Source organism: Macaca nemestrina, chromosome 9 (assembly GCF_043159975.1).
Source record: "Macaca nemestrina isolate mMacNem1 chromosome 9, mMacNem.hap1, whole genome shotgun sequence".
Taxonomy (NCBI): Eukaryota; Metazoa; Chordata; class Mammalia; order Primates; family Cercopithecidae; genus Macaca; species Macaca nemestrina.
Window position 1 is genome coordinate 6,302,515 of NC_092133.1, and position 14,489 is coordinate 6,317,003.

A 14,489-nucleotide genomic window follows, 5' to 3' on the forward strand; every position below is an offset into this window, starting at 1 on the left:
AGCCAGCCATGGGGGTGTGCACCTATAGCCCCACCTACTCAGGAGGCTGAGGTGGTAGGATGGCTTGAGCCTGGGAGGCAGAAATTGCAGTGAACCGAGATTGTGCCATCGCAGAGCCTGAGTCACAGAGTCAGATCCTGTCTCAAAAAAAAAAAAAAAAAAAAAAAAAAAAAAACAGCCATTGCAACAATCTTGCTCCCCATTGATGTGCTCACTGGAAGGCCACTGCAACAATCTTGCTCCCCATTGATGTGCTCACTGGACGGCCATTGCAACAATCTTACTCCCCACTGATGTGCTCACTGTTGATTTCCAGGTTGTGTGTCCCATAGTGGGGAGTCAACTGAACCAGGAAGGGAGGGATCATTTGCAAAACTGCGCTGAAATCCGCTGAAGATGCAGACTGCCCAGAGCAAGAAGCACCACCTACTCTTTGCTTCTCCCATCTAATGTGGCTGTGCAGTAGGATGTGCTGCAGGAATATACACTATGTAAACAGTAATGGTATTAAATCTAAGCACTTCATCAATAGCTGTTAACGTCTCCATAAGACAGATAACAGGATATGATGTGCCTCTGAATGGAAGAACATACAAGTACCTATGAAGTCATCCCTAAATCAAATCTGAATCTGATCAAATCGCTAGATTCAATTACCAATATGCAGGGAATACGGAGAATCGAGACACGAATTAAACAATGCGATAGGGCATGCTATCAGCAAAGTCCTGATGGTGGGGACCACGACAGGATATGCAACCTAGGATTTCCCACAAATAAATTACAAGGGAGAAAAGGGGACTGAAAGAGACCTAAAGAGATAATATCCACCAAGTGCGAGGTGCAAGGTGGGGACCTTCTTTGGATTTTGCTTTAAACAAACTAAAAAAAAGACATGACAATGGAAAATTAACACTAATATATTATTATAATAATATGGAATTCCTGTCAATATTTTTGGTGTGAAATAAACTATATTACTATAGTTTATATAATATAACCTAGTTATGGTTTTAAAAAAGAGTTCATACCTTTTAGAAATTCATATTGAAATAGCTATAGATAAAATGATATGATATTTGAGATCTGCTGGAAAATATGATTGATACAGACTGAAAAAAAAAGATTAGTTAAAACCCAATAATTGTCAAGACTGGCTGTGGGGCATGGGGGCCTCATTATACTATTCAGCCCACTTTGTATATATCGGAAATTTTTCTTTTTTTCTGAGACAGAGTCTCACTCTGTTGCCCAGGCTGAAATGCAGGGGTGCAATCATGGCTCACTACAGCCTCAACCTCCCCAGGCTCAGGTGATCCTCCCACCTCAGCCTCCCAAGGAGCTGAGACTACAGGCATGCACCACCACACCCAGCTAATTTTTATATTTTTTGTAGAGATGGGGTTTTGTTACATTGCCCAGGCTGGTCTTCAACTCCAGGGCTCAAGCAATCCACCTGCCTCAGCCTCCCAAAGTGCTGGGATTTTAGGCATGAGCCACTGGACTCAGCTTTGAAATTTTTCTATAATGAAATGTTTAAAAAATAAAAAATGATTGATAAAATATACCAGTATTGACTTAGATCATTAAGGCATTTGGGGACATCTGGACTTTTCGCACTGGATCTATGATACATCCATAACCATTAGGTGTGAAATATTATATCTATTATAAGCAACAACCAAACATTTCATGATTTTATTCTAGGTTGAGCAGAACTTGAGATAATGTAGGTAAGAAAAGGATTAGTAGATGCTGTTTAGCTCAGGGAGAAGACCCTGGTTGTGAAATCCTAATGCTTATACAAAGAACCCAGAGAAAGGCAGGTGGAGTTCTAAATTTTCACATTATGAGAAGCAACTGCCTACAGGATGAACTTTATTCTGCACATAACCTGTGACATTTGAGACCAAAGCCTCATTTTCTCCACATTAGTTAGCTAGCAAAGGGTGGTAACCCCAAGAATGAACACAAATCTGGACTGTAATAAAGATGCCTTCCAGTTAAAGGTTAAACAAATGCCTTCTGGGGAAGAGCTGGCAGCCCGAGTTCACATGTGCAATTCACTGCTCTTTTATCTAAAACCTCCCCATCAATTTCCACCCTAACCCCTATGTTCCTAGAAATATAAAAACCTTTCCCTAACTAGCTTGGGGATTTTCTCGGGGAGAAGTTGAATTAAATTTCTTTAGCAATCTTGCTGTAAGTGACAAGCACACATGATTTAAATACCTCTAAATTGAGAATTTCCATATGGACTTGGCCTTATAAATATCAGATGCTGATAAAAATTACTGTTAAGAAAAAATGTGGGGATAGTTTGCAATTATCCATCGGGCACATCAGTCGTTGGCAACAAAGGGCAGTCAGAGTTAAGCCGACCCTTGGGGGTCTCTGGAAGTTTGTGTCTGTGTGTTGAAGGGGCCAGATGCCAGCGGGTTTGATGGGGTGATGGATTGTAAACCAAATGGGATTGGACACACAAACTGTGCAAATCGGCAGTAAAACAATTAGAGGTTCTTCTGTGTTGTTGAAATTGCATGCAACATTTTTTTCTTTTTGTAGAAGAACAAACTTTACATGCTTGCCACTCATAAATACAAAAAAATACCAATATTGCAGTTCTCTTTGCAATAATCTGAGCTAATGCAAGAGCCACAGTGTGTGCTCAATAAATGTTAACTATTGGGTACTCAAGAGCAAAAATGCATCTCCGAAGTGGCCTTGTAGAAAGAAGGTGGCCCATGGGTACTTAGAATAGTCAAAATCATAGTGATAGAAAGTGGACATTGGCCGGGCGTGGTGACTCACAACTGTAATCCCAGCACTTTGGGAGGCCGAGGTGGGCAGATCACGAGGTCGGGAGATCGAGACCATCCTGGCTAACACGGTGAAACCCCGTCTCTACTAAAAATACAAAGAATTAGCCAGGCATGGTGGCAGGTGCCTGTAGTCCCAGGCTACTTGGGAAGCTGAGGCAAAATAATTGCTTGAACCTGGGAGGCGGAGGTCGCTGTGAGCGGAGATTGTGCCAGGGCAGTCAGCCTGGAGAGGGGGACTCCTCTCAAAAAAAAAAAAAAGAAAGTAGACATTGTCAGGGTGTCAGGGGTGGGGGGAAAGGAGAATGCGAAGTTAGTGTTTAATCGGTATGGGGGGTAAAATGTGGGGAATTGTTAAGTGGGTACAGAGTTTCAGTCTGGCAAGATTAAAGAGTTCTGGAGGTGGACGGTGGTGATGGCTGCACAGCAATGTGAACCTACTGAATCCCACCGAACTGTTCACTTTAAAATGGTTATGATCGCTTGAGCCTGGGAAGTGGAGGCTGCAGTGAGCTGTGATTCCACCACTGCACTCCAGCCTGGGTGGCAGAGTGAGAGTCTGCCTCAAAAACAAAATTTTTAAAAAGGATAATATGCCTTTTATTTTCCAGAGGTGTCCTAAAAAGTAGGGACAGATGGTCATTCTCAGAAGCACTCACTTAAACACCATTTCCCTTTAAAAGGTAATAAACCTCACCAGAAACAAAAATAAACAAAAAATTTGCTCTCCAAAAAAATGAGGAAGGGAGGAAATAAAAAAGAAGGTGGCCCAGCCATCCATCATGAAAGCCTGACTCTGTGACAGTTGGCTTGGCAGAATGGTGTCACGGGTAGACAGTGCAGGTTGTGTCATGCTCAGACCACACCAGCTCCTGCCTGGGCATGACCGTGGAGGTGAACAGGAGATGAAAAGTACAAAGTGCTTGGCCAGCAGGGAATGCACCTTGCTTCTTCCCAGGGGTGTCCAATCTTTTGGCTTCCCTGAGTCACTTTAGAAGAATTGTCTTGGGCCACACATGAAATACACTAATACTAACAATAGCTGATGAGCTCTATATATATATATATATATATATATATATATATATATATATATATATATATAGTCACAAAAACAATCTCATACTGTTTTAAGGAAGTTTATGGATTGGTGTTGGGCCACATTCAAAGCCATCCTGGGCTGCATGTGGGCCGTGGGTTGGACGAGCCTGTTCAAAGCCATGCTGAAGAGGACTGAACACTCACTGAGGTTCTAAATTAGATGAAAACCTTACCCAAAGTGGTACCCAAAGAGAGGATGTTTTTCTCAACAACTCACAAGACCTCAAAGTAATATTGGTCAGAAAGTCTCGGAAGGTCCCAGTTTCAAAGATAATTTTGATGGACACGAAATCCTCAGTTGTAAGAAAATAAACCCAGGGCCCTGGGTGGCTCCTTCCAGATCCCCCAAGCCCTCGCTGCTCAGCCCAGCCCTGCTGTGAGCTTGACTCACCCGTCGGAGCCTGGCCTGGAAGGGGTGCTGTCCGATGAGAGGGAAGAGACAGAGGCCACAGACAGCGGCCGGGATGAGGAAGGCATCGTGAAGGACCGCACCATGGACCGGGGGCGGCTGCCTCTTCTATCGTCCAGACTTGAGGGCTGAGAGCGAGAAAGAGAGAGAGAAGGAGACTTGTTTGATGCCTGTGCCCGCCATGGTCAGACTCCTGAGACAAAGTGATCTTAGCAGTGTGGAATCGAGACCATCATCGTTTAGACTTCTGTAAACAGTACCTGTTCTTGTTCTGAGTGGAAGACAAAAACAATGATTATTTTGGAGTATTTTAAAACCTAACCCAATACTGTGAAAGCATCGGAAGGAACCTTCTTAGCCTTTTAATACTCAATGCAGTTTTCTTCAAAGACCGCAATGTGTCAATACATTCCAAAGCCACAGGAGAATGTGCCGACCAGAAAGTTTAATGTAGAGTAACACCTAGCGAGTGATTAAAGAGTCTTTCGATGTTTAGATGAATTGTGTATATCTCTGCATGTTGATAGACTATACAGGCCATCAAAATGCATGAATCCATAATGACTGACCTCCTGTAGACAAAAATAAGATGCTCCTGCTGCCTAATTAAAAGTATGTTTCCTTTCTGCAAGTGACTGATGCCGTGGAGTAGATGAAACCACCGCTGAAGTTGCTAAAGCTTCTCCCACGTGCTAGGTAGTGAACTAGTGATGCATTGTGCCAAAAAAAAAAAAAAAAAAAAAAAAAAAGATCTCTAGACGGACTTTTCCATCTTCTTCTTGACATATTACTGAAACAAGTGTCCTTGAAATATAGCGTGTGTCAACATCCAATTAGCTAGAAAATTCTAGTGTACCTGTACCCCGAGCCAGATGTTGGCACATCTGGGACTGCAGCTGCTGCACAAGGACTTTCCTTTAACCTGAGGATGTGGAAACTAAATTTCTGTAGGGCACTTCCTCTCTGTGTGGTGTTGACTTCCCCACGCTGCAGCCCCACCCCGCCCATCTCATTCAGCCAATCACCTACCGAAGACCTGCTGTAGACCATGGTTCCAGCCCTCTGAGGCCAGAAGCGGTAGATTACAGGTAATATTCATATAACACCACTTCACCATCTGAAAAGTGGGCCTTTCTTAAATATGTGATCCCAAATAAAACAGCATTTGATGTGTAAACTATCTCTTCAATAATAAAAACTTCAAAATCGTAAAAGGGCACGAATTGGCCCCCATTTTCTGCACATTTTCTGTAAAGCAGTGGTCCCCAACTTTTTTGGCACCGGGAACCGGTTTCATGGAAAACAGACAGTTTTTCCACAGACTGGCAGGGGGTGGTTTCAGGATGAAACTGTTCCACCTCAGATCATAAGGAGTGTGCAACCCAGATCCCTCACATGCACAGTTCACAATGGGGTTCATACTCCCACGAGAATCTAATGCCGCCGCTGATCTGACAGGTGGCAGAGCTCAAACAGTAATGTTCCCTCACCCGCCGCGCACCTCCAGCTGTGGGCCCAGTTCCTAACAGGCCACAGACTGGTACCAGTCCATTGCCTGGGGGTTGGGGCCCCCTGCTGCAAAGGACCAGGTAAGCATTTTAGGTTTGCAGGGCATATGGTCTCTGTGGAAACTACCACACGCCGGCACGACAGCACAAAAGCAGCTACAGACAATACAGAAATGAATGAGCATGGCCCGCATGCCAACAAAACTTTATTTACACAACCAGGCCGGGGGCCACAGTTTGCTGACCACTGGCTCTGAGTGACGTGCAGCTGGGATTTGCCAGCAGAGAGGAGCTGGTCAGTCTTGGACTGACCAGGCACCAGTGATGGTGCCAGGGGATAGCTCCATGGAGATGTCCATTGTAATTACTCTGCCTTTAGAAGAAACTAAAAGGGAAATGGTTCCTTGGGGATTATCCCCAATTGTGAAAACCTTACCCTATACTTAATCTCAGAAGGTGACCTCAGGTTTTGGCTGAGATGTGTGAGTATGGATTTCAAGGAATAAAGGAAGGGGGCTGGCAGGAGGATGACTCCCGCCAAGGAAGGACAGAGGGTACTCTCGGGGTCCCATATTTGCAGGGCACTCCCTGGGTGCAACCATGGATTCTACTGGGCGGTCTGCCTCATAATTCCTTCTTGATTGAGCAGAGCCTCTAGAAATCAAGACCTCAGGGCTTTACTTTTGTTCCATCTGATGCCATTAGAGTCTCACCCAGTCCTGGCAGGTGTGACTCCAGGGCCAGACACTGACTGAAAGCAGGGCTGGTGGGTAGGAGTTGGGGATATTGGAACTAGGCTAGAATTGTGGCCCTGGCACTGACAGTGTGACCCTCCATAAAACCCGGAGCCACTCCGAGCCTCAGCTTCCTCCTGAGCACACAGGGAACAGTCCTTCCCGTCCAGAGGGCCAGCGTTAGGACTAAATGAAATGATGCCAGGGACACCCACAGGGCTCACTACCCTGATGGCTGCTGCTGTCTTCACAGCCTAAGCAAACTCTCATTCCAGTTCTCTGACCGGAGCGACCCCCGGCCCTGCCTAGTGACCCTGAGTTTTACATCGCTGTCTCCCTCCCAGCTGAGTTGTAACGTCCCACCTTGAGCCAGCCACAGGCGTTTACTGCCCAGAATCTTGGATGGGAATGGGCTGGGTTGAGGGGGTCGGCTGAACTTAATCACAGGGACCAGTGCTGTGCGAGCAAGGGGGAGAAGCAGGCACACTTCATCGTGATCTGGAATGTCCCTTTCCAGATGCTATACAAATGCCAGTTACAGCCTGAAATCCCACAGAGGGTGACACATTGTCCCTTGCGGAGGGCAGGCTGGGGAGGAGGGGCTGGGGGCGCGGGCAGGAGATGGGCAGGCCCAGCAGGGAGGGTGCAAGTGTGGTGTTAGAATCTTGGCCGGCCCTCAGAGGCCACAAGACTGAAGGACACAGCTGCACCATCAGCTCTGCGTCTGAAACAGAACCCTGGTCCCTGGCTGTTCTTGTAGGCCATGCCATACTGCTTCTCTTCCCCATGGAACTCTAGCACATGGAACAGGTGAAGCTTAATGCTCCTGCTGAGGCTTCCCAGTCAACACCCCTCCCAGCAGCCTCTGAGGAACCCCGGGGTCCCACGGATCCCAGTTAAGAGAACTACTGGGATGGGTCCCCCTGGCAGCTGTGGAGGGAAGGCGAGAGGAGAAATCCTGGAAGCTGGGGGCCAGGTCAGGGGCCAACTGTGATGGCAAAGATGGTGGGGTGAACCCCAGCACCACCAGGGGATACCGCGGCTAGAACTAACTTGAGGGAGGAAGGGTGACGGCTGGGTCTCTCCTGGGTCTGGGTGGCCAGTGGGTGTTGTGACAGTAGGTGGGGAGGTAAGAGGGGGACAGTGGCATGTTGGGGTTATGGCTCTCCATGGTGTTTGGAGTGATGAGGTGGACGGGAGTAGAGAGTGCAGAACCAGGGTCAATTACCCTGCTCCTAATCGGACTTGAAGAGGTAGATGAAGATTTGGTAAGAAACCTAAAGCTCTTTTTCACAAGCCTGAAGGCCAACACACATGCCTCCTGCACGCTGTGGGCCGGTGAGGGTGCGGGGGTCAATGCTGAACCTGGCGCTGTGGGCCGGTGAGGGCGCGGGGCTCAATGTCGAACGTGGTGCTGTGGGCCGGTGAGGGCGCGGGGCTCAATGTTGAACGTGGAAGATGCTCATGGGCTCATCCCCAGGGCCCTGCACGCCTCGCTCCCTAAAGGTCAGGAGAAGCTGAGCTGCAGAGCTGTCATCCAGGGAATGGCAGCTCCTTGGAGCCCCAGGACTGGAAAGATGAAAGCCAAGGCAGAGTGGCAGAGGGGCCTGGGTATCGAGAAGTCGGAGGGCGTCCACATCTTCTCTTTCAATGGCTTAAGCTGGCTCAGAAACATTGACAAAATGGTTTACCTCCTTTCTATGGGATTATTTTTAAATTTTAAAATCCATCTTTTTGCAAACAGGGTGATACTAGATGGCTTTTCAAAGTGCTCTAAGATGCTTGCAAGTTTCCAAAGTAGGTAAGACAGGAAAGACACACCCCAGACTGCTTTTTATTGCCACATTTCTCAGGGAAGGACAGGGGGACCTGCCAGTCCCCTTGCCTGCTCAAAGGATGCTTGCAGAGCCTGCTGTTGGGGTCGAAGGATGGAGCAGGACTCTGCAAGGTGGGCCCAGGGAACAAAGTATCCCAGGGTGGAAAATGCAACCTTCATTCTGGAAAAGCCTCCCACCCCTAGGAGGGGTGCCCCAGCTGGCGCTACAGAGAAGGGTGGGGAGTTTGCTGGAGACGGTGCTGTCTCACGATGTGCTGGAAATAAGCTCCAGCCAAGGACACACAGCACCCCAATCCACACGGCACCCCAATCCACACGGTACCCCATTCCACACGGCACCGCAGTCCACACGGCACCCCAGTCCACACGGCACCGCAGTCCACACGGCACCCCAATCCACACGGCACCCCAATCCACACGGCACCGCAGTCCACACGGCACCCCAGTCCACACGGCACCCCAGTCCACACGGCACCCCAGTCCACACGGCACCGCAGTCCACACGGCACCCCAATCCACACGGCACCCCAGTCCACACGGCACCCCAGTCCACACGGCACCCCAGTCCACACGGCACCGCAGTCCACACAGCACTCCAATCCACACGGCACCCCAATCCACACAGCACCGCAGTCCACACGGCACCTTACCTTCCTGCCCTTGCTTTCTCCACCTGTGCCCAAAGCAAGAACACTCAGAACTCATGAACCGTGCCAGAGAAAGGGATGTGCAGGATGTCTGGTGAGCCAGACAGCTTTCTGTGATTTTGAAATATACATTAAATGACTGAGAAAAGAGGAAGTTTTTCACTTAGGAAAAAAATGTCAAGATTTCACAAGTGTTTGTTTCTTAGAAAGAATTAATACAGGCATCAACTTTGAAAGAGATGTGCCGTGACGCACTCCGAAACGCTTCTTGCCACTCAGCTCTGATTGTAATGAGTTGCAGGCTCTGAAGCTATCAAGCACTACTCTAGCATCCTGACTTGCACAAAGGGTCCTCCAGCCCAGCCTTGAAGGAGAGCGCCTTGATTGCCATGCCTGTTCACCTGCAGCAGCTCACGCGGGGCTGGCAGTTCTAGACTCCCACTTGCTGAGTTTGCAACCTCAGAGCAGCAGTTGTGTTATGTTGGCTTTGTTGGGTTCAAGCCCTGCTGGGCCTGGGACCTCTCATCTGATGGACACCAGGCCCTAGGCTTGGAGGCAACAAGGTTCAGTCATGCCCGGCAGAGGTGGGGAGACTGGGAGGGCATGCAGTGTGATCACAGCCAAATTACCTTCTCTCAGGTGTTGTCCAGGTCCCATATGCATTTCCTACCATGTAGGAAAGAGGCGTAGAAGCTCTGTGGTGCCAAATGTTAGCCCCTGGAGTAGGGGCTAAAAGCACAGACCCGGGAGGTACATGGATGGGGCTTGAACTATGGGTCTGCCATGTGCTAGGGTGTAACTAGTTACCTTCCCATGTCCCCATTTCCTTGACTGTAAAATGGGGATGACTGCAGTGCCTGCTTCACAGAGTATGAAGCAGATTAAGCAACTGAGTATCTATATAGCACTTAGGAAGGTCCCTGGCATGTGGGAAGTAAATTAGTGTTTGCTTATTGAGATCAATGTGTGAAGGAAAAGAGGGTTTAACAGAGGGCAGCTGAGAACTTCAGGGACTGGTGGACAGGCCGCCCTGGGCCAAGAAAAAAGCCAAAATGGCACACCCCACTTGACACCTGGTCTTCAAGGAGCAGAGAAAAGTGCTGTATGTTATCTGGGAGAGGCAGTGCGACTTCCCACAGCTCGTCTTCCTTTTGCAGGGGAGTTGAAGCCCTGTGCATACCCCCTCAGTGCCAGCAGGCATGGAATTCCAGTAGACAGAAGAGAGCTTCCTGCTTCTCTGTGCCACACTGCCCCCCATCCCTGAACAGTGGGGAGTGGGGACCCTTTGCTGTGCCTGGGCAGACAGTGTAGGCCCTGCAAAGCTCCCAGAGGCTGAGGAAAGATGGAAGCAGCACTCTGAGCTGCAGGGCAGGGCAGCACTCTGACTCACGGTGCCTGGCTTTGCCCCCACATCTGCTAAGGTATGGCTCCTGGGGACGGTCTCAAGTGGGCTGTAAGACTTGAACTGTAAGGCTTTTGCATCATTAAAACTCACAAGCTGCTCTCCACCCTGCTCCTGATGCCAGCCTCTCCTCCGAAACCTTCCATAAACTCATTGCCAAAGCTCAGTTCTGCCCTTCATCCCAAGCAGAGCCTCCTGCCCCAGCCTGGCATCCCTCGTTCTTGGAGGTTGGATGCCTTTCCATGTCTACTCCGAATTTTCTTCTCTGCCCAAAGCATGCCTGTGTCTGCACTGGCCCCTGGCCTGCCATTCAAACGCCTGCCTCTCAGCCTTTGTTGAGGAAGTTCCTTTCTCCAGGCAGTGTCTTCCTGATCTCCTCCCCTGACCACATCTGGCTTATCCTCCTTGGTCTAGATCAATTACCCCTTCCTACAACAGGTAAATCTTTGCTAATAATTTCACACTCCAGACATCCGTCACTTCTCCCCTGATGGCCATGATCCTCCGATATCAACTTTGGGCTGGGCCACCTCTGTCACGGGCCATGATGAGTGCTGTTGCCCTGTGGATGACCGAACCCTTTGTGTGTATTATATGACTGTAGGTGTGCACTGTCAACCAGCTGAGTTGCCTGGGCGCTGTGAGATTTCTCCATTGCTCTACAACAATAAGGTTGGACCGTGTTCACAGCAGGTGAGGGGGCATTTGGCTATCAAGGAAATTCATGAATGTTTATTCGCCCTGGCATTTCCGGTTATTGAAAGGAGGTTGCGGAGCTGCTGGTAGACAGACTGCTCAAGGGGGCTGAGCTCCCTCACATCCCACTTCCTAAGCAGGCACCATGTGCACATGTGAGTTCCTCTGCTCTGGGAGCTTGTCCTAGTTCAACAGTGGGATGCCCAGACACCCACTCTCCTGCAGTACTACCCATACGACCCTCTTACCATGATTCGGACGCCATACTCTTTCTCCACTTTTTCCTTCAGCTGTTTGAAACAGGCCTCCATCCTCTCGTGGAACGGCCTCAGTGCCTCCGTGACTTTGTCTCCATGGATTCTGATCCCTTCGGCCAGAAAAGGAATCTGGAAAATACAGAGGTTGACATTCCTTATTTCTTGGATAATGATCTAGGAGGAGCCACGCACACCTGGGGAAAGGGGAACTGGCAAAATGATCTGCTTTGGTTTCCAAATCAAACCAGTGGATTCAATTCACCAGCAGGCATATTACCACCAAAGACCAGAATGGTTACATGAAAACCATTCGTGTTCTGAATTGACTGTGTCCAGTGTGGTGCGCCCTACACCATGGCTCCTCAATCAATTTCCCAGAATAGACTTTTTTTTTTTTTTGAGACGGAGTCTCGCTCTGTCTCTCAGGCTGGAGTGCCCTGGCGCAATCTCGGCTCACTGCAAGCTCCGCCTCCCGGGTTCATGCCATTCTCCTGCCTCAGCCTCCTGAGTAGCTGGGACTACAGGCGCCCGCCACCTCGCCCGGCTAATTTTTTTGTATTTTTTAGTAGAGATGGGGTTTCACCGTGTTAGCCAGGATGGTCTCGATCTTCTGACCTCGTGATCCGCCCGTCTCGGCCTCCCAAAGTGCTGGGATTACAGGCTTGAGCCACCGCGCCTGGCCCAGAATAGACTTAATCTGTGCTTTTCAGTTGAGTTTGGGAAGAGCTGCACCTCGAATTTGTTTAGATGTAACTTGTTCTGTTAGCAAAGGGTCATGTCAGAGTGCAAACATTTTTTAGCTAAGAATATTGCCGTTACGAGAACCCTATTCCAAAAGGTAATTACATGTGATCTATAGTCCTGAATATTATTCCTTTTTTGGAAGGGAAAACCAAATTTATTCTTCTTTAAAACTAAAAATAATCGCTTCTCTGCCGACACTGCTGTCACAAAATATCCATGCCAACACTTCACTTCCGAGAGTGGAGATGAAGCTGACCTTTAAAAACGTTCTAAGAGAGACATTTTCATTCTCCCAGCTGCAGAGACCCACCAGAGTTGCTGCTGTTGGGGGCGGGAGAAGCAAAAGTCTTCCTTTACGTCCCTGGTCTCCGCTTCCCGCCAGGGCTCGGACTCAGTTAGACATTCTTCCATGTAATCAAGCTAAGAGGCTTCCTCTCAATAATTTATAATTAAATCAAAATACTGATTAAAAACAGATTTTCCTAATAGGACAGAACACCAATCTAAATGAGCAGATTTATTAGTATGAACGATAATAAGTACACAATTGAATTTCATGTGAGCAAATTCAAGAAATCTTATCAAGATGAATCAACGCATCAAATGTATTTGGTTACCATTTATAGCACGCAGCTGTTGCCTCTCTTGATGCTCCAGGAAAGGAGGGAGTAGCAGTGCTCTCCTCACTCACAGCCCTCCTAGCCTGCTTTGAGGTTGCACCGACACAAAAGTTTGTTTTGTTGACAGCTGGGCCCAAACGCTAGGCACACGTCAGGCCTTTCTGGCCAGTTATCACCGAAACGACAGCATGCAGGAGAGATTTCAAAATACATGGGTTGTTTTAATATTCCCTATGAATTACTTGTGCAGATGGCAGCTTCCCCGGGGCTAGCCGCAGTTTACTCAGGGCCAGCAGTAGAAAATGCTCACTGTCAGCCTTCTGCCTCCTGAGTTCCGCCTTGGGGGATGACGCAGGCAGACTGGGACAACTTTTGGCGGGATGTCGAATGTGTTGTGCCTCTCTCTGGATGCAAAGGCAGGGATGTGTGGAGGCGCTGTGGCAAGGTGAAAGCACAGGCACCCTAGATACTAAAAGCATTTCTGATTTGGGGTGGGCCTTTCTCAGACTATAAAATGTAACCTAGTTTCTGAGTTTTGCTATTGTTGGTGTTGATGGTGGTGTGATAAAACTCTTAATTGGTCAGATTCTTTCTGTCAAAGAAGGTTCTTGCTAGATGACAGTTAAGACCATTTGCTTTAGGTCACTGGTGCTGCTCGAACTGCAATTTGACAGGTGAAATTTAGAAGGTGTGAGAATTCATGACTCTCAACAGTTCCTGACACTGATGGGAAATAACCTTCTTAGAGGACAGACCTGGTCCCGTTTTATGTCTACGTGGGGCTGAACTGCAGGTGTGATTCTAAATGGAAGAAGATAAGAGGATGCCCTGAGTAAACACATTCCAATGCACAAGGCACTTAACATACAGATAGACCGAGGGTCTTAAATGGTCTCCGGAAACCCTGTAGTTCAGTGGGTTCCACTCTGGCTAAGCATCAGAGTGTCTCGGGCAGATTCCTGAACCCTACACCTCCAGAGCCCTGATTTGCTGTAGGCAGATCCCAGGAATCTGCATTCGTAAAGAGCTTCTCAGAGCCCAGAGCTGGGAGAGCACTTTCCCTAAGTCGCACCTCTAGCTGATCAAAGCGAGCTTGCTGCCTGCGCTATAAAGGCGCCCTCCTGATGGGCCGTATTTGAAGTCTGCTCCTGTCTGTCCCCTGCGCAGATTCATGCCCCGAAAGCAGCGCAGAACATCTGGAAGCCTTGCTCAGTGCTCCAGGAGCACCACCCCTGGACACAACAGTCATGCTTGTCATCAGCTGGGGATGATGGCTGAGTTCAGCCTTTCAGCTTTGTACTTTTCAAAAGAGAAATACGTACACATCACAGTAGTTTAATATGGGACTGTATGGATTTATCTTTGGATACTCGGCAGGGATGCTCCACAATGACAGCTGTGTACGGGGAAAGATGGAACTGTGCCTTTGAGAAAGGGACTCATGACCTGGTGCCAGCTGCGAACCTAGAGGAGGCACCTCGCAGCGTGCACCCTGACTGCAACCTCCACCCAGCGAGGAGCAGGTCAGCCCATCCTCTGTTTCTGAGTTAGCAAGCAGGGCTGAGGAGGAGCTGTCTGGGACGTAGTAACCAACCTTCACAAACCACTGTAGGCATTGGAGCTGTGCTTATTATACATCGGTGATGAAAACTCTGCACATGAGTCCTGGGGCTCCCAGGAGAAAAGCCTCACTCTGCCCTGACAGAGTTTCAGGA

The 14,489-nt window shown here is 48.6% G+C and overlaps 1 protein-coding gene across 2 annotated transcripts in view; it reads right to left on the reverse strand.

The window, feature by feature from the left end:
- LOC105470532 (dedicator of cytokinesis 1) overlaps positions 1 to 14,489 on the reverse strand; it is a 546,684-nt gene that overhangs the window by 14,381 nt on the left and 517,814 nt on the right. For both annotated transcript variants that reach the window (XM_011722623.3, XM_011722619.2), the window contains exons 47-48: positions 11,402 to 11,539; positions 4,312 to 4,457 (exon numbers count right to left, since the gene is read on the reverse strand). In XM_011722623.3, the coding sequence (XP_011720925.2) occupies positions 4,312 to 4,457; positions 11,402 to 11,539 (284 nt within the window). The remainder of the gene's footprint in view (positions 1 to 4,311; positions 4,458 to 11,401; positions 11,540 to 14,489) is intronic.